The sequence below is a fragment of the Cricetulus griseus genome, chromosome 3 (genome assembly GCF_003668045.3).
Source record: "Cricetulus griseus strain 17A/GY chromosome 3, alternate assembly CriGri-PICRH-1.0, whole genome shotgun sequence".
NCBI classification, from domain to species: Eukaryota; Metazoa; Chordata; class Mammalia; order Rodentia; family Cricetidae; genus Cricetulus; species Cricetulus griseus.
In genome coordinates this window covers 134,578,135-134,598,639 of record NC_048596.1, presented here as the reverse complement: position 1 = coordinate 134,598,639, position 20,505 = coordinate 134,578,135, and the positions used below count along the sequence as shown (strand labels likewise).

Genomic DNA, 20,505 nt, shown 5'->3' with positions numbered 1-20,505 from the left:
TGAAGAGATATGGAGACAGTGGACAGCCTTGTCTTGTTCCTGATTTTAGAGGAATCGTTCCTCTCCATTTAGTTTGATGTTGGCTGTTGCTTTGGTATATATTGCTTTTATCATGTTTAGTTATGTTCATGTTATTCCTGTTCTCTCCAAAACCCTTATCATGAAGGGATGTTGGATTTTGTCAAAACCTTTTTCAGCATCTAGTGAGATGATCATGTGGATTTCCTTTTTCAGTTTGTTTATATGGTGGATTACATTGATGGATTTTCATATGTTGAACCATCCTTGCATCCCTGGGATGAAGCTTAATCATGGTGGGTGATTTTTCTGATGTGTTCATGAATTCGATTCACCAATATTTTATTATTTTTTCATCGATGTTCATGAGGGATATTAGTCTGTATTTCTCTTTCCTAGTTATATTTTTGTGTGGCTTGGGTATCAAAGCGATTGTACCCTCATATAAAGAGTTTTGCAATGTCCCTTCTACTTCTATTGTGCAGAACAATTTGAGGAGTACTGGTATTAGCTCTTGTTTGAATTTCTGGTAGAATTCTGCAGTGTAGCCATCTCGCCCTGGGCTTTTTTTGGGGTTGGGAGGCTTTTGATGACTACTTCTAATTCACTAGGGGTTGTAGGTCGATTTAAACTGCTTATCTGTTCTTGGTTTAATTTTGGCAAGTGATATCTTTCCAGAAAATTGTCCATTTCCTTTAGATTTTTGAATTTTGTGGAGGATAAGTTTTCACAGTATGACCTGATTTGATTCGCTGGATTTCCTCAGTGTCCGTTGTTATATCCCCCTTTTCGTTTCTGACTTTGTTAATTAGCATGTTCTCTCTCTGCCTTTTGCTTCATTTGGTTAGAGGTTCGTCTATCTTGTTGATCATCTCAAAGAATCAACTGTTTCACTGATTCTTTGAAATGTTTTCCTAGTTTCTACTTTATTGATTTCAGCCCTCAGGTTGATTATTTCCTGGCGTCCACTCCTCCGTGGTGAATTTGCTTCTTTTTGCTCTAAAGCTTTCAGTTGACTGTCAATTTTCTAGGGTGACTTTTCTCCAGTTTCTTCATGTGGCCACTTTGTGCTATGAACTTTCCTCTTAGTGATGCTTTTAGAGTGTCCCATAAGTTTGGGTATGTTGTGTCTACATTCTCATTAATTTCTAGGAAGTCTTTAATTTCTTCCTCAACCCAGGAATAGTGCAGTTGGGTATTATTTAATTTACATGAGTTTGTAGGTTTTCTGCAATTTGTATTGCTGCTGAATTCTATCTTTAAAGCATGGTGATCTGATAAGATACACGGGGTTATTTCTATTGGTTTGTATCTGTGGAGGTTGGCTTTGTTGCCAACTATGTCAATTTTAGAGAAAGTGCCATGTGGTGATGAACATAAGGTATATTATTTTGTGTTTGGATTGAATGTTCTATAGAGGTCTGTTAAACCTACCTGGTTCATAACTTTTTGCTTTGTTTCTTTGTTAAGCTTTGTTTGGTGTACTGGACACACCTCACCACTGTCCACACTCCGCCCTCTGACCTGCAGTGGGTGCTGGAGCCTCAGGTGAGTCTGGGTGCTGCTGTGCCTCCCACAATTTCCCCCATCAACCTCTGCCTGAGACAACCCGGAGAAGAGTGGACCTGGCTTGACCAGAAGGCCCACCTCGAGTCGGGACACACCTCACCCATGTCCACACTTCGCCCATTGCCATCTGGCTGCCAACAGAGGCTGAGTCATTCACCTGCCACTGAAGAGAGGGAGACACCCCACCTATACTCATTGGAAGAAGGGATGGGAAGAAGACAGAGAAAGAACATACTCAAAAACAAAAAGGCCAATATGACGCCACCAGAATCTAGGGAATCCACACCAGCAGGATCTGAAAAGCTCAACACAGAGGATGAAGAAGAGATGGACCTCAAAAATTACCTTAGGAAGATGATGGAGACCTTTAAAGAAGAAATAAGAAAATCCCTTAAAGAAACAGAAGCACAAAAATACATGAAGTGGAGGAAAAGACAAACCAAAAAATTCAAAAAGTAAACAAATCTCTTAAAGAATCTAAAGAAAGCCAAGAAAAAAAAATAATCAAACAAGTGAAGGAAGCACTCAAAACAGTACAAGGCATGAAAGCTGAAATAGACACAATAAGGAAAACAGAGAATGAGGGGATGCTGGAAATAGAAAGGCTGGATAAACGATCAGGAACTAAACATATGAGTATAACCAATAGAATTCAAGAGATGGAAGAGAGAATCTCAGTTGTTGAAGACTCACTAGAGGATATACAGTCAAAAAGAAAACCTAAAATCCAACAAATCCCTAACACAAAATATACAGGAAATATGGGACACCGTGAAAAGGTTGAACATAAGAATAATAGGTATAGAAGAAGGTGAAAAAATACAGATCAAAGGTACAGAAAACTTATTCAACAAAATCATAGAAGAAAACTTCCTCAACCTACAGAAGTGTATGCCTATGAAAGTATAGGAAGATTATAGAACATCAAACACTCTGGACCACAAAAAAAGTCCCCTTGAATCAAAACACCAAACCTACATAATAAAGAGAAAATATTAGGAGATGCAAAGGAAAAAGGCCAAGTAACATATAAAGCCATACCTATCAGAATCACACCCAACTACTCAATGGAAACTTTGAAATCCTGAAGGTCCTGGAAAGATACCCTACAAACACTAAGGGAGCATGGATGCCAACACAGACTATTGTACCCAGAAAAACTTTTAATCACTACAGATGGAGAAAACAAGATATTCCATGACAAAACCAGACTTAAACAATACATATCCACAAATCCAGCATTATAGAAACTTCTGTAAGGAAAACTCCAACCCAATGAAGATAACTACAGTCACAAAAACATGGAAATAGATAATCCTATTTTTCCAAATGCAAAAAGATTCAGAAGGGCAAAATCCACACACAATGACACCACCAACAATAAATCCAAAACAAACAAGAACCAACAACAAATGGACATTAATATCCCTAAATATCAATTGTCTTAATGTGCCCATAAAAAGGTACAGGCTAACAGAATGGATACAATGACAGAATCCACCCTTCTGCTGTGAACAAGAGATACACCTCAACTTCAAAGACAGGTGTTACCTCAGAGTAAAGGGTTGGGAAAAGATTTTCCAATCAAATGGGTTCAAGAAACAAGCTGGTGTAGCAATCCTAGTATCTATCAAATTAGACTTCAAACTAAAATCAATCAAAATAGATGATGAAGGGCATTTCATACTCATCACAGGAAAAGTCCATCAAGATGAAGTCCAAATCCTGAACATGTATGCCTCAAATACAAAGGCACCCACATTTGAAAAGAAACACTACTAAAGGTCAAACCACACATAAAACCACACTAAACCTATTAGAAGATAAAGTGGGAAATACCCTTAATTAATCAGTATAGGAGACCGCTTTCTGAACATAACACCAGTAGCACAGACACTGAGATCAACAATTAATAAACGGGACCTCCTGAAACTGAGAAGCTTCTGTAAGGCAAAGGAGACAGTCAGCAAGACAAAATGACAGCCCACAGACTGGGAAAAAATATTCACCGATCCCACATCTGACAGAGGGCTGATTTCCAAAATATACAATGTACGCAAGTAGCTATTCTCCAAAACACCAAACAATCCCATTAAAAAATGGGGTACAGAACTAAATAAACAATTCTCAATAGAGGAATCCAAAATGGCTAAAAGACACATAAGAAAGTGTTCAACATACTTAGCCATCAGGGAAATGCAAATCAACACAACTCTGAGATAACATCTTACACCTGTCAGAATGGCTAAAATCAAAAACACCAATGACAGTTTATGCTGGAGAGGATGTGGAGAAAGAGGAACACTCCTCCACTGCTGATGGGAGTGCCACCTTGTACAGCCACTTTGGAAATCAGTATGGCGACTCCTCAAGAAAATGGGAATGAGTTTACCACAAGATCTAGCAATTCCGCTCCTACGCATATACCCAAAAGAAACACATTCATACAACAAAGCCATCTGTTCAACGATGTTCATAGCAGCACTATCTGCAATAGCCAGAAAAAGGAAGCAGCCTAGATGCCCCTTAACCAAAGAATGGATGGAGAAAATGTGGTACATTTACACAATGGAGTACTACCCAGCAGAAAAACACAATGGAATCTTGAAATTTGTAGGAGAATGGATGTAACTCGAAGAAACCATCTTGAGCAAGGTAACCCAATCACAAAAAAACAAACATGATAGGTACTCACTCATATGTGGATTTTAGACACATAGTAAGGGATTACCATCCTACAATCCACACTGCCAGAGAAACTAGTAAAGAAGGAAGACCCTAAAAGAGACAAATTTTGTCCCCTGGAGAAGGGGAAAGGGTCACCATCCCCTGAGCAAATTGAGAACATGGGAAGAGGGGGGAGGAAGCTATGAGAGTGAGAACGGAAGATAAGGAAGGATGCTGAGGTCATGAGGAAGAAGCAGAAAATTTGAGTTAGGTGTAGATTAGAAAAAAGGACATATGATAGGTTGGATTTTACTTGGGGGCTGGTATAGGAGGAGGGGAGGGAGAAGGGAACTGGGACTGTCATGTAATTCAATCTTGTTTTTAATTCAAATATATAAAAAAATAAAAAAACTAAAAAAAAACATAAAAATACTCAATAAAAATACTGGCAAATCCAATCCAGTATCATATTAGAAAAATTATACATCATGGATCAAGTAGGCTTCATCCCTGGGATACAGGGATGGTTCAACATTTGAAAATCTATCAATGAAATCCACCATATAAACCAAGTGAAAAAAAAGCCACATGATCTTCTCACTAGATGCTGAAAAATTCTGTGACAAAATCCAATATCCCTTCATGATAAAGGTCTTGGAGAAATCAGGAATAACTGGAACAAATCTACACAGGAGAAAAGCAATGTAGAGTAAGCCAACAACTGATGTCAAACAAAATGGAGAGAAACTTAACGCTATTCCTCTAAAATCAGGAACAAGACAAGATTGTCCACTCTCTCCATATCTCTTCAATATTGTCCTTGATGTTCCAGGTAAAGCAATAGGACAACAAAAGAAGGTCAAGGGGATAAAACTTGGAAACAAAGAAATCAATCTTTCACTGTTTGTAGATGATATGATAGTCTACATATGTGACCTGAAAAACTCTACCAGGGAACTTCTACAAGCTGATAAATACCTTTAGCAAAGTGGCAGGATACAAGATTAACTCAAAAAAATTAGTAACCCTATTGTATATGGATGATAAATGTGATGAGAAAGAAATCAGAGAAACATCACACTTTATAATTGCCATAAACAACATAAAATATCTTGGGGTAACGATATCCAAAAAAGTGAAAGACCTGTATCATAAGAATTTTGTATCTTTAAAGAAAGAAATTAAAGAAGATACCAGAAAATGGATGGATCTCCCATGTTCTTGGATAGGTAGGATCAACGTAGTAAAAATGGCAATCTTGCTAAAAGCAATCTACAGATTCAACACAATCCCCATCAACATCCCAGGCCAATTCTTCACAGACCTTAAAAGAACAATACTCAACTTTATATGGAAAAACAAAAAACCCAGGATAGCCAAAATAACTTTGTACAATAAAAGAACTTTCAGGGGCATCAACATTCCTGATTCCAAGCTCTATTACAGACATATAATCCTGAAAACAGCTTAAGATTGGCACAAAAATAGACAGATAGACAAATGGAATCAAGTTTAAAACCCTGACAGTAACCCACATAACTATGAACGCCTGATATTTGACAAAGAAGTCAAAGCTATACAATGGAATAAAGAAAACATTTTCAACAAATGATGCTGGTATAATTGGATGCTGGTATGTAAAAGACTGCAAATAGATCCATATCTATCACCATGCAAAAAACTTAAGTCCAAATGGATCAGAGACCTCAACATAAACACCAGCCCCACTGAACTTATTAGAAAAGAAAGTAGGAAATACCCTTGAACCAGTTGGTACAGGAGGCAGCTTCCTGAACTTAGCACCATTAGCACAGACACTGAGATCCACAATTAATAAATGGGACCTCCTTAAACTGAGAAGCTTCAGTAAGGCAAAGGACACAGTTAACAAGACAAAACGCCAGCCCACGGACTGGGAAAAGATTTTCACCAACCCCACATCTAACAGAGTGCTGATCTCCAAAATTTACAAAGAACTCAAGAAGCTAGTCTCCAAAACACCAAATAATCCAATTAAAAAGTGGGGTACAGAACTAAATAGACAATTCTCAATAGAGGAATCTAAAATGGCTGAAAGACACATAAAAAAGTGCTCAACATCCTTAGCCATCAGGGAAATGCAAATCAAAACAACTCTGAGATACAATCTTACACCTGTCAGAATGGCTAAAATTGCCGGACGTTGGTGGCACACGCCTTTAATACCAGCACTCGGGAGGCAGAGGCAGGAGGATCTCTGTGAGTTGGAGGCCAGCCTGGTCTCCAGAGTGAGAGTACCAGGATAGGCTCCAAAGCTACACAGAGAAACCCTGTCTCGAAAAACAAACAAAACAAAACAAAACAGAATGGCTAAAATCAAAAACACCAATGACAGTTTATTCTGGAGAGGATATGGAGAAATGGGAACATTCCTCCACTGCTGGTAAGAGTGCCAACTTGTACCACCACTTTGGAAATCAGTATGGTGATTCCTCAGGAAAATGGGAATCAGTCTACCACAAGATCCAGCGATTCCACTCTTAGGCATATATCCAAAAAAGCACAGTTATATAACAAGGGCATCTGCTCAACTATGTTCATAGCAGCATTATTTGTAATATCCAGAACCTGGAAACAACCTAGATGCCCCTCAACTGAAGAATGGATAAAGAAAATATGGTTCTTTTACACAATGGAGTATTACTCAGTGGAAAAAGAAAGAAATGGGTTCTTGACATTTGCAGGAAAATGGATGGAACTAGAAGAAACCATTCTGAGCCAGGTAACCCAGTCACAAAAAGACAGGCATTGTATGTACTCACTCATATATGGATTTTAGACTTAGAGTAAAGGATTGCCAGCCTGCAGTCCAGGCTGCTGGAGAGGCTGGTAAACAAGGAGGACCCTAAGATAGAGATACATGGTCTTCTGGAGAAGGAGAAAGGGACAAGATCTCCTGATCAAATTGGGAGCATGGAGTGAGGGGAACGGGAATTAGGAGAATGAGAAGGGGAGAAGAGGAGGGGTGAGGTAGACATGATGGGACAGGGAGGTTGAGTTGAGAGAACAGAATAGAGCAAGGTAAGAGGTAATATAATAGAGGGAGATATTATAAGTTCAAAGATAAATCAGGTACTAGGGAAATGTCTTGACAGCTACAAAGATGACACCAACTAACAATCTAAGCAACAGAGGAGAGGCTACCTTAAATGCCCTCTCCTGATAGTGAGATTGATGACTAATTCATATGCCATGGTATAGCCTTCATCCAACAGCTGGTGGATGTAGAAGCAGACACCCATAGCTAACCCTTGAACTGAACTGAAATCCAGATGCAGAGAAGGAGGACTGATCAGAGAAGGGGTCCAGACCAGGCTGGTGAAACCCACAGAATCAGCTGACCTGAACAAGGGAAAATTCTCGGTTTCCAGACTGATAGCTGGGAAACCCGATTGGAACTGATCCAGATCCCCTGAATATGGGTGTCAGTGAGGAGACCTTGGAAATCTATGGGACCTCTTGTAGTGGATCAACCCATTGCTACCATAGGAATGGACTTTAGGAGCCCATCCCACATGGAGGGATACTCCCTGAGCCTAGACACAAGGGGGTTGGCCTATGCCCTTTCCCAAAGAATATGACAGATTTTGAATACCCCTATGGAAGGCCTTACCCTCCCGGGGGAGTAGAAATGGTATGGGATAGATAGGGCATTAGTTGGGGGCCAGGTGAGGAGAGGAGGGAGAGGGATCTGGGATTGATATGTAAAATAATTTTCTTTCTCATAAAGAAAAAGGAAGTAATTAAATAAATAAAATAAAGAAAAGAATAAAAAACAATGCAGGGAAAGGATAACTGAAATATTGGAGAAAATTAATAAATCTCTTAATGAAAGTAAAACAAAAAGAAAGAGTTGATGGAAATGAATGAATCTTTTCAAGACTTGAAAATTGAAATAGAAGTAATTAAAAAAATGACAACTGAAGGATTTCTGGAAATGAAAATCTAGGCAATCAAACAAGACTTAAAGAGGTAAGCCTATCAAAAGAGTACAAGACCTGAAACAGAGAATTTCAGGCTTTTCAGGTATGATTTATGAAACAGATGTATAGATCAAAGAAAATGTTACATCTATAAGTTTCCTGAAATTTGTCATCCAGGACATCTGCAATAACATGAAAACATCAAATGTAAGAATGATAGGAATAGAAGGAGAATAAACTCAGGTCAAAGTCTCAGAAAATTATTTCAAAAATTTCATAGTCAAAATTTTCCTAAATTAAAAAAGGACATAGGAGAATACAGCCAACAGAATCATAGAGGCTCACAGGTCTGATGGGGATGTCCTTCTGTATATATGTTTCTATTATAGTTGATGAATGAAACACTGGCCAAAGAGGGAGGAATTTAGGCAGAACTAGGAGATGAGGAGAATTCTGGGAACGGTAGGCAGAGACAGCCCACCTGAGACACATATGATGTAGCTGGCAAAGGAGCAACAGACAGATCTGCACATTCTCTGGTATGCCAAGGTCACATGGAAATTCATAGATTTATAGAAATGGGTTAATAATTAAGATAGAGCTAGCCAATAAGATGCCCTAGACACAAACCAACAGTTTAATAGTTAATATACAGCATGTGTGCTTATTTGAGGCTGAGAAGGGCAGCAGTACCTGGCGGGACAAGACAATCCAGGAACATGTCCTCTGTTACTATTGTATTATCTTGGTGTTTTTGTGCAACCCCTAACAGTGGAAGTGGGTGTGTGTCTCTGACACTCCTGCCTGATTTTGGAATCCTTTTCCTTCTACTAGTTTGCCTCATCCAGCCTTGATATGAGGGTCTGTGTCTTGTCAAATTGTAATTCATTATGCAGATTTTTGTTGATATCCTTTGGATATATTATCTATTCTGAAGGTAAATGGAGGAGGATGGACCTGGTAGAGAGGGGAGCAGTGTAGAAGACTGAGAGGAGTAGAGGGAGGTGAAACTACAAATGTATTTTATGAAAGAAGAATAAATTTAGAAAATAAAGAAAGAAATATGGGCACAGTGAGAGAATACTGAACCAAGATACTAAAACTCATTAAGGCAAACAACAAATCCTACAGATCTGACATACACAGGTGGGATATCATTCTCAAAAGGCTTAGATAGCTCTATCCCTAAAGATTCTCATACACATCTCTCCTTTGCTATTTACATTTCCCTGTGTTCAGCTTTCCATGGCAGATGCCCTATGGTTTGGGTATCTCAACATCCTATTGTCTCAAAATACAACACTGGCTTCATCTTGACAACTTCATGCAATGAACTTTCATAGTATCTTCCCTGGTTTTCTAACTCTGCCAGAATCCAACAGTGTTGAACTTAAACCACAAAGGAAGAATCTATGAGATATAAATTTTGAAACTTTCTTCTTTCCAGAACCAGTACAACATGGGTTATACCACAAATATGGATTCTAAGTTGTGATGTACTCTATCACACTTGGACCAGAATTACAACAGCTTCTGTATGAAGTTCCTTCTTCAGATAAGGAATCAAGTGGCCTATTCCTTCCATAAATTGAAGACTTACATGGGTGGTATCTTACCATTAGGGTACCTTCCTGGTCTTCAAATGCTGAGAAGGGCCTTGTTGCCTTGTCTTTAAGCATGTTAAACTTCTTGAAATTTCCTACCTCTGCTTTACCACAGGACTGCCATTTGAAACTACCTCATGCTGTTTTTCTCCATGAAACTGAGTATTTCTTTCTGCACCACTTGTTTCTTTTACACTGTAGACCTTAATAAGTCATCAGTAACAAAAACCCAATAGAATCAGCCAGGCATTGGTGGCGCATGCCTTTAATCCCAGCACTCGGGAGACAGAGGCAGGTGGATCTCTGTGAGTTTGAGGCCAGCCTGGTCTCCAGAGAGACTGCCAGGATAGGCTCCAAAACTACACAGAGAAACCCTGTCTCGAAAAACAAAAACAAAAACAAACAAAAAAACCCAAAAAACAAAAAACAAATGATAGAATCAAGACATACGAAGAAATCAGCCAATACAACTTAATTCTGCCTTACTCAGTTTCTCACAGACTGGATAAAGTAGGAATGATCAACTGAACTCTAGATAAATTTTTCATGGAGTCCATTTCTCATTTAAATCCTATGACCTCAGCTTCCACTGTCTGCATTTCTTTCAACTCTGCCATATTCCTGGTCCTATAAGAATAGCTGATTCAGCTCAGTATTCATATGTCTTTTGGCCATCCACATTCCTCCAAAAGACAACATTCCAATGTTCTTCTCAGCAACAAAATCACTATTGATGTACCACATTTTGATCTGACATGCCTGTTTCTTGGTGTGATTAAATTCCCTAACCAAAAGTATCTCGGATAAGGAATGCACAGGTTTATTTTCCTTATATTGAATGATCACAACCCACAACTGTGGGAGCTTAGGACAGATGCTCAAGCTAGGAACTGAAGCAGCACTCACAGAATAGCACACAAAAACTAAATCCCACTCTGCAACAAAGATAAGCCTGAATCCTGGCCTCACCAAGTGTCCTACACCACTTATGATGGGCAGGTTAGACTGGAGGCCCTGATTGGCTAGTAAGGACTGAGTGACAAGAGCACCTCCCTTAGAGTTATACTGTAGTTAAAGACTTAGCACAGTGACTCCTGGCCCTGTCTTCCACTCCAGGCACAGACTTACCCAAATTTCAACAGCACTTGCCTTGGCTCCAATATCTCACCCTGCTCATTTCCTGCACTCCATAAGCTCTTCTCCTTCTTTCTCCTGGATGCAATGTGGCTAGGTGGACAGCCTGCACAATGGAGTAGAATGATTCTCCTCTAGTGGAAGGGTACGCAAATTATTAACAATTAAGCGATATGAGTAGGAAAAAGGAGATGTTTGTTTTGTGACTTTATGCTGGGGTTAAGTACTCTGATGTAATTTTTATCTTGTTGTCTCAAGGAATGCAGATGGCCAGTAGAGAAAATCAGGAACCAGATCAGGAACAAGATGATACCTATTTCTACCATCAAAAGCCTGGGTGATGGTTCCATTTCATTAGGAGTTTTGTTCTGAAACTTTTCAGCCTCTTGACAGTTTAACAATAATAAAAAGTGTAGTTTGTACAATAAGTTGAATACTTGGAAATGGAGCAAGGAAGAATGTCTTTATGAGCTCTATTGTTAGCTACTACAACTTACTCTGTCAGCGGTTGTAAAAGCAACAGAGTAGTATTAGTCAAGGTTCTCTGCTTAAATACAACTGAGAGAAGAAATCTCTGTATGTACTTAGAAAGAAAATTTATTAGCAAGTCTGTAGTCCAGAAATCAGTAGTTCTTTAATTCATTAGGCTGGATGTCTCAGATAGTCTTCAGTATATACCAGAATTCCTAAGAACTGGATGCTATAGAGAGTAAAGGAACATCATTCCCAGTCAATGTCAGGGCAATCAGGCAAAGATCAAGTGCTTCCTTCTTCAATATACTTTATATAGATAGGCTGCCAAAAGAAGGTCTGACCCAGATTAAAGAGGGGGTTCTTATGAGCTCAAACAATCCAGATGAATGGTTTCTCATTTCAAAACCTTTAAGTAAAATCCCTCACAAGTATACCCTGTGTATTAGATTATTCCAGAGGTAATCAGTTTGACTACCAAAAATAGCCATCACAACAGCCAATACAGAAGAATGGACAAAGTTTCTAGCCAAGAAGATCATGGGAATTATTTCCAAAACAATGTTTTTCATAACAAGGAAGCATGGGGATTTTACTTACAGAGTCTGGACATGTTTATGTAGAGTTCACCCTCTTCCTAGGCTCAGTTAACAAATCCACTTCTGAAGATGATCACAATGTAACAACAGACATTTATGGACATTCTCACCTCAAAGTCACACAAGAACATATAAATTTTAAAATAGATGGAAAGAAAGACTCTGGATTATGCATCTTTTACCTCAAAGTCTTTGCTGAAAATCAAGGAAATGGCACCGTGCTAGTAGACTGCTTCAGAGCTTATGTGACCTGTCAACCCTGATGTTTCATCTAGATGTATCAATGTCACAATACTCACAAAAAAAGCAGAGAAAACAAATATAAAAAACATAGGAAAATTCGCCTATCTCCACTATGGTCAATGCTCTTCTGTCAGATATCTCTGCTGAGTTGTTTTGAGCTCAAAACAAGCCTCCGTTTGACTCTATGCAGGCTGGCCCAGGAGAATTCCACAGCTTCTTCCATGCAGGACAAAAAGGGAGTTCATCTTACTATCCCTGGCTGTTATCAGGCCTGTGATATCACTGTACAGAATTCTATTATTTCCTTTTTTAACCTGTTTTTAATTTTAGTTAAGTGCATGGTTTGCCTCCATGTGTCTGTGCACAATCACTACAGATGCTAGAAGACAGCAGATGCCTGGGACATAGCAAATGGTTAGCTTCCATGTAGATTCTGGGAATGAAACCTGCGTCCTCTGTAACAACACACAGTGCTATTAATTGCTGAGCCATCTCTCCACTTCCTCTTTTTATTTAAAATGTATTAGTATATGTTTTATTTAAAAGATACTACACCACTTTCCCCCTTTCTCTTTATTCCATCCCTTCTCAAATACTTTGTTCCAACTTTTTCCTTGTAATGTATGTATGGACGAGTATGCTGATACATAAAGACAACCTCTTGAGGGTGTTATTTGTTGATTTTATGTATATGGTTGTAGGGCTGATGTAATAGAGAGCAGTAAGGAATCACACATTAGTGATACAAAATATACTCAAATTTGTACTTGGATGAAAAGTGTTTCACTAGGAGGCCTTATAGATGTCCATGAATTAATTTCCAGGTGATTTTCTTTTTGAGCAGCAAACAGGGAAGTGAATTAGTCTCCTTTCTACTAAATGGATAAACAAAACTGACTCAAAGCAACTTGTGGGGAAAATATTCATTTGATTCATAATTTTAAGGTATATCCCTATCAAACAAGGTGTTGCCTCTATGAATCCCAAAGTCACATGTTAATCATAATATGAAATGCTTTCAAATTATGAAATCTTATAGCATTTAAAAATTTCAACCTTTAAAATGTGCACAGCAGCCTAGGTGTACATTATGTGAGAAGGGTGAGTAACTGCCCACTAATTCCCCAGAGAAGGGGAAAGGGACAAGATCTCCTGAGCAAATTGGAAGCATGTGGTGAGGGAAGAGAGAACTAAGAAAAAGAGAAGGGGAGAAGAGGATGGGAGTGGTAGACATGAGGGAGCAAGAAGGTTGATTCAGGGGAAGAATAGAGGAGAGCAATAGAAGAGATACCATAATAGAGGGAGCCATTATGGTTTTAAAGAGAAATCAGGCACTAGGAAAATGTCCAGAGATTGCTTAGATTGTTAGTTTGGGTCTATCTAAGCAATAGTCGAGAGGCTACCTTAAATGCCCTTCCCCCATAATGAGATTGATGACTTCCTTATATGCCCTCCAAGAGCCCTCATCCAGTAGCTGATGGAAGCAGAGGCAGACACCCACAACTAAACTCTGGAATCCAGTAGCAGAGAGGGAAGTGTGATGAGCAAAGGGGTCAAGACCAGGCTGGTAAAGCCCAAAGAAACAGCTGACCTGAACAAGGGGTTGCTCATGGACCCCAGACTGATAGTTGGGAAACTAGCATAGGACTGTTCCAGAACCCTGAACATGGGTGTCAGTGGGGAGGTCTTGGCAATTTATGGAGCATCTGGTAGTAGATTAGTATTTATCCCTAGCATACGAATGGACTTTGGGAGCACATTCCACAGGAGCCTAGGCCCTACTCCAAAGGATATGGCAGACTGAAGATTCCCCCATGGACGGCCTCAACCTCCCTGGAAAGCAGAAAGGGGGTGGGATAAGGGGTTAATGGGGAGCAAGGGAGAAGGGGAAGAAGGACCTGGGATTGTCATGTAAAACAATCTTGTTTCTAATTTAAATAAAATAAAAAATGCTTTCAAATTATGAAATCTTATAGCATTTAAAAATTCCAACATTTAAAATGTCTACAGTAAAGCCTAGGTGTACGTTATGTGAGAAAAGTGAGTAACTGCCCACTATTTTCAAAAAGGGAAGAACAGGGAAATAGCAAATGATCAAATAATCAATCACAATTAAAGAAATGAATTCAGGAAGCTATGGTCCTGTTTTTAATATTATTCTGGACCTTCATGAACTAGAGAAGCTCTGTGTTTCATACTTTGCCATCCCTAGCACACACGGCTTTACTATCATGCCTGTTACACACGCGAAGCTGTCCTTGTTTATCCTATGGTTCCAGAATCTACCACAATTTCAGTTGTCCACTGCAAGCAGTGTCCTCTCAGGCCCTCTCTGAGGGTGTTTAAAATCTGTTACAGAGTCACCAGCTTTCCATGAGTCCTTCAATCTTTGATTGTCAGTCAAGACACCAAGGGAGAAAAATCCCAGCAAACTCCAAAACAGTCTGGGTTCTAGCTAGATAGAAAGCAAGGGTAGTTACTATTCCTTCACCCTACTATATGTTGATTCTACTATTAACTTTAATCATACTGTATTCAAAGTTGGGAGCCATAGAATGACAGATGTTGGTCCTTATTATATAATCCATTTCCAATACCATGAACTGGAATGGTGCTATCACTTCTGGAAGGGGAAAGAGTCTTCTCATCTCAATGAACTTAATATACAAGCGAGTCTCTCATAAACATACAGCAGATAATATAATGATTTAGATAAGCCCTCACAGTTGTGTCTGGAGAAGTGTCCCTTGACTGAATCTAGATCTAATCAAGTTGAAAATCAATATCAACCACCACCAAAATTGATATAATTTTCTGTGTAGACAGAGAAAACCTTCCTAATTTAGTGATATCTCAAATACCAGTGAGCCATGTTTGATGACAAAAATATAAAACCTTTTGAGTATGGATTTACTTCCTTCCCTAAGGTAAGCAGCAATTTCTGAGGATTACAAGGGCAGAATTGTTAGAGTAAGGCATAGTGCAGAAGTGTTCTGACCCATGTTTTTAACCTTATTAAATCAGAATCCCAGCCAAGTCTAAGCAGGAACTGACCTATGATCTTGTTACTAAAGAGAAGGAGAAAAGGAGAAAGAGAGACAGAGACAAACAGATGTAGAGAGTGATACATACACAGAAACACACACACACACACACAGAGAGAGAGAGAGAGAGAGAGAGAGAGAGAGAGAGAGAGAGAGAGAGAGAGATTGAGAGAGAGGACTCCCTAAGAACCCAGTGAAATGTAACTTACAAACTCACCAAAACTGTCACATGTCTTTGTATCAATTCTTAAGTGTGGTTCCCCCTCATAAAATCACATTTCACCAAAATTCTTTCTTTGTAATAATATGTGTAGTAAATCCATGATAAGAATTTCTTTTTATTGAGGTGTTTTCACGTGAGGCAGAACAGGTGATCTCTGTAAGTTGCAGGCCAGGTCTATCTACTACATAATGAATTTCAAGCCAGACAGGGTTAGAAAGAGACTGTGTCTCAAAACAGACTCACTCCAAAAACTTCTACTTAATAAACTTTTGAACTGTGAAAATGGTTTGACAGATAAAGTACTCACCTTTCAACTATCCCTTTACTTTTGCATTCTAAAGACAGTTGCTACAGTACATGCCTATTGTCCAATGCTTTTGATGACAGATAAAATGCAAACAGAAGAAATCCTGCCAAGTTTATTTATGCGGCATGGCAACCTAGAGACCCTGTCTCAAATATGCTAACTATAAAAGACAAACACTCAAAAGTGTTCTCTGATATTTACACCCAAATCGTGACACACATGCACAATTTCCACACATAAAGAATCACATATGGCTGGGCGGTGGTGGCGCACGCCTTTAAACCCAGCACTCGTGAGGCAGAGGCAGGCAGATCTCTGTGAGTTCAAGACCAGTCTGGTCTACAAGAGCTAGTTCCAGGACAGCCTCCAAAGCCACAGAGAAACCCTGCCTCGAAAAAAAAAAAAATCCAAAGCCAATGTATTAATCATATCAATCACTTAAGCAGCAAAGACTCTGTCAAGGCCCAAAAATTATCGATTAAAAAGTATTGGGGTCCTCACAGAAACAGCTGGCCTGTACAAAGTGGAGCACATGGACCCCAGACTGCTGTCTGGGAGGCCAGTACAGGACTGATCCAGACCCCTGAACATGGATGTCAATTAGGAGGCCTCTAGCGGGCCCCTGGTAGTGGATTAGTATTTTTCCCTGGTGTAAGACGGGATTTTGAAAGCCCATCCCACGTGAAGGGATGCACTCTCATCCTGGACACATGGGGAAGGGACTAGGCCTGGCCAGGATGATGTGGTGGACTTTGGGTAGCCCCCGTAGAGGGCCCTACCCTGCCTGGGGAGTGGAGGGTGGATGCAGTGGGGAATAGGTGGGGGGAGGGGGTGGGAGAGGGGAGGGGAGGGAGAGGGAGAAGAGATTGACATGTGATGCAAGCTTCTTCCTAATTTGAACTAATAAAAATTTTTTTAAAAAAGTATTGGGGTCCAAACCTCTGCTCCATTTTCCTTGTTGTTTCAAGTAAATGCAGCCCCACTGATGCTCAACTACAAAACAGCATAGAAAAATAATTTAAAATCGGCTTCCATGGATAATGACACAAAACATGGATTCTACCCTATCTACCTGCCCAATACCATGTACACTTAAGAAGTTTCTGCACTTCAGAAACTCCTTTTGTTCCCTAGAACTAGACTTCACTGAATCACACCATTGTGTTTAGTTGCAGCACCAAGTTACAAGCTTTCTAATCATTATTGGTGAAAGACGATCCACATCACCATTTTTCTACAAGTTCCTAAACTATCTGCAATATTTATAATACTTGAAACTTGAAAATGGAATGTAATATTCACAACTTCTAGAAACAAGACCTTCAGTTTTCTAATCTGTCTTCCCACTGCAACCAAAAGCAGTGCCCATATGTGACAATGATACTGGTCCCATGCCAGGGCTGTAGAGTCTCCCATTACCCAGTAAAACCATACTGAGAGGAACGGAGGACAAAGGCCACTGCCCAGGTCACCACATGGACCAACATAACTATAGTCTGAGTCATGGTCCACCCAAGTCCTAACAGAATTAAAAGCTCACTGGGTGGTGGTGGTACATGCCTTTAATTCCAGCACTTGGGAGGCTGAGGCAGTCAGATCTCAGTGAGTTTGAGACCAGCCTGGTCTACATAGTGAGTTCTAAGACAGTCACGACTGTTACACAGAGAAACCCTGTCTTGAAAAACAACAATAGCTAACTAAATAAATAAATGAAATGATAGCTCAACAGACCTGCTCTGAACACCATACACTTACCATGGTATAACTTGTGGTCTTTCTTACAACTCATTTCAGGAAAGGCAGAAGAGAACCATGGAAAGAATACACAAATTACCTGCCACTAGTACTCCTGATTGCTAAGCCTCCCCATAACAGCACATTGGCTAGGGCCACCCAGTTAGGACTCATATTAGCAGCTTCCCTACTGGGTAATCAGAGATCAAATGACTCAGACAGCACAGTCCTTCCAGCTCTGACCTTACATACATACAGCACAGTAGACAGCGCCCTAGTCTAGAAACTTTGTGTTTTAGTAGACATTCCTCCTCGCATAGAACCCATCCTGTTCCTCATCCAAAGCACAGGGTCCTTCGTGTGCACAGTCCATTACACACTCAATGTCTAATGCAGCAAACCCATTGCCTCAGAGCTGGGAAATCCTGCAACCAAACACAGGCCACATTCACACACTAACTGTTGTCACTGTATAACTGAGTTAAAGAAAAACAGGCCATAAATGAGAAAACAATGGGGTAGGAGGGCTTGGAGGCAGAAAAAACAATGTGAATATTATGCTTTTATAATCTCACAAATTACTTTGAAAAGCTGAAACATGCTTTATGGCCATGTGTTCCAGAGACTAGAGACTTGTATTAGAGCACATTAAAGAGGTCACACACCATAATCCAGAAAAATACCAGTCCTTAGAAGTGGATACTAGCAGTTAAATAAAATACAATCACACAGCAAGGATATTCCTAAAATAATTTCTTAAGTACACCATTGACCTGAAACAACAGGTCATTCTTCAGGGACAGGGTCCTGAGGTGAAGGTCATAGGGGCTATGAATGATAGGACAAGTAGAAAGCAGGAAAGATAAATGCTAGGTTGGGGAGATATTGCAAAGGATATGCCCCAGACTAACTAAGCTTGAGAAGAATGGTATCTTGTACACTACTTAAATGGGGTGGGAGAATGGAAGGAAATGGGAGAATTATATGAAGTCATCAAAAACTATAATATAATGGGAGAAATTCAGGAGGAGGTTAGTCAAACAATGCCACACAAGATAAACAGAATATCTCAAGAACATTACTGACTAAAGACACAGTAGCCTTAAGACATACAATAGCTCCATATGGTGGAAAGAGCTGACTTCTCAGGATGTGAAGCAACCCTTCCAAAAGTCCCCGGCCCCAGACCATTACCAGCTCTCCCAAACATACTGCAGGTTTTAGAGAAGGAGCTCAGTTTTATTATCAATTCTTTAGGCCCTTAGGGAAAGCCCTAGGTACCAGGCAGTTACTAACTGGAAAAACTAGGCCTCTCTGACTTAGGCAAGCTGCTTTCCATATATACATCAAGAATGTTGAAGTTGGCCAGGCGTTGGTGGTGCACGCTTTTAATCCCAGCACCCGGGAGGCATAGGCAGGTGGATCTCTGTGAGTTTGAGGCCAGCCTGGTCTATAAGAGTTAGTTCCAGGAAAGCCTTCAAAGCCACAGGGAAACCCTGTCTCGAAAAACAACAACAACAACAACAAAAGAATATTTAAATTGACTATAAAGGTGCTCCTAGCCAGGCGTTGGTGACTCACACCTTTAATCCCAGCACTCAGGAGGCAGAGGCAGGCAGATCTCTGTGAGGCCAGCCTGGTCTCGAGAGCAAGTGCCAGGATAGGCTCCAAAGCTACACAGAGAAATCCTGTCTGGAAACCCTCACCCCTCAAAAAAAAGTGCTCCTACACACAGCTCCCTGCTCCCAATGCTCTGATTAGATTAGGCCCACGGAGCAAAGTTATTGAGAGACCTCCCTTTAGGTCAAAGAATTTACCAGGACCACATGGGACTTCACAAGACATGGAATCTGGCTTCAGTTTCCCATCCAGATACAGGGAGGACCCAACACACTGTCTGCCACACCTCACCATCTGCTCCTCCCCATCTGCAGACAGCATCCCCTAGCTCACCATTTTGTGGTTTCCCAGATCACTGAAGCTCTCAGCTCAGCTCCCTGCAGCAGCAACTGTACCACGGCATACAAAACAACTGGCTCCTCCTCAAAGGGAAGCCTGAAGCCTGGTGACAGGAAGAGCCCGGCACAACTTCTGACTGGCAGGTCACATGGAGGGAGTGATTGGATAGTGAGGCTTGATTGACAAGAGCACCTCCCATAGGGTTAGAAAGTGCTTAAACAGTTATTGTGGTTCCTGGCCATTCCTCCACACACACACACACACAAAAAAAAAAAAAAAAAAAAAAAAAAACTTTTCTAGATCTGCAAAGGTATGCATTTCAATAGCAAGGCCCCTGGCTGGGACTGCAGACCCTTCTAGCTTCCTGGTCTCCATAGCAACTTCCCTTTGTCCTGGATATAACTGAATAGTTTCTACAACCCAATAAGCCTCTCTGAGGATGCAGCAAAAACAAATCAGAACAAAGCAAAAGGGATTAGAAACAGCTCACTTTTAATGGATACAGCCCTCCTGGATGGCTTCCAGCCTCCCAGAGAGGAGATGGGAAAGTGAGACCCGAAAAAACACAAGTCTGTTCTCTGGGGACCTGATTAAGTACTCTGTTGGAGTGTGCATGAGTATCACTGGGGTTAGGGTCATTATTTGTCATTATTTTGCTTTCTGAGATTCAGCAGGTTTTGGAGGACGATGGGGGTGGGGTGCTTGGGTGGAACCTCTACCATAACATTCCAGACTCTTTGGGTATAAGGAAGCCAGGGGCTAAAATGAAGCTTTCACCATAAGAATAATATGACTAGCTAGTTATTCAGCCCACCATTCTAGGTGGGCAGAATGATTCCCCATCCCACAGGTGGAATAGTGGTCAGAATATTCAAAATTAAAGAGAGATTTACGAACACAGAGGGAGCTGGGCATTAGTGGCACCTGCTTTTAATCCCAGAACTCGGGAAGTAGAGGCAGGCGGATCGCTG

At 40.3% G+C, this 20,505-nt stretch overlaps 1 protein-coding gene across 2 annotated transcripts in view; it reads right to left on the bottom strand.

Moving 5' to 3' along the window:
- Positions 1–19,657, bottom strand: part of LOC100772282 (zinc finger protein 120) — a 42,811-nt gene extending 23,154 nt beyond the window's left edge. For both annotated transcript variants that reach the window (XM_027408063.2, XM_027408062.2), the window contains exon 1: positions 19,529–19,657. In XM_027408063.2, coding sequence (XP_027263864.1) covers positions 19,529–19,531 — 3 coding nt within the window. In that variant the 5' untranslated portion in view covers positions 19,532–19,657. The remainder of the gene's footprint in view (positions 1–19,528) is intronic.
- Positions 19,658–20,505: the final 848 nt, after the last annotated feature.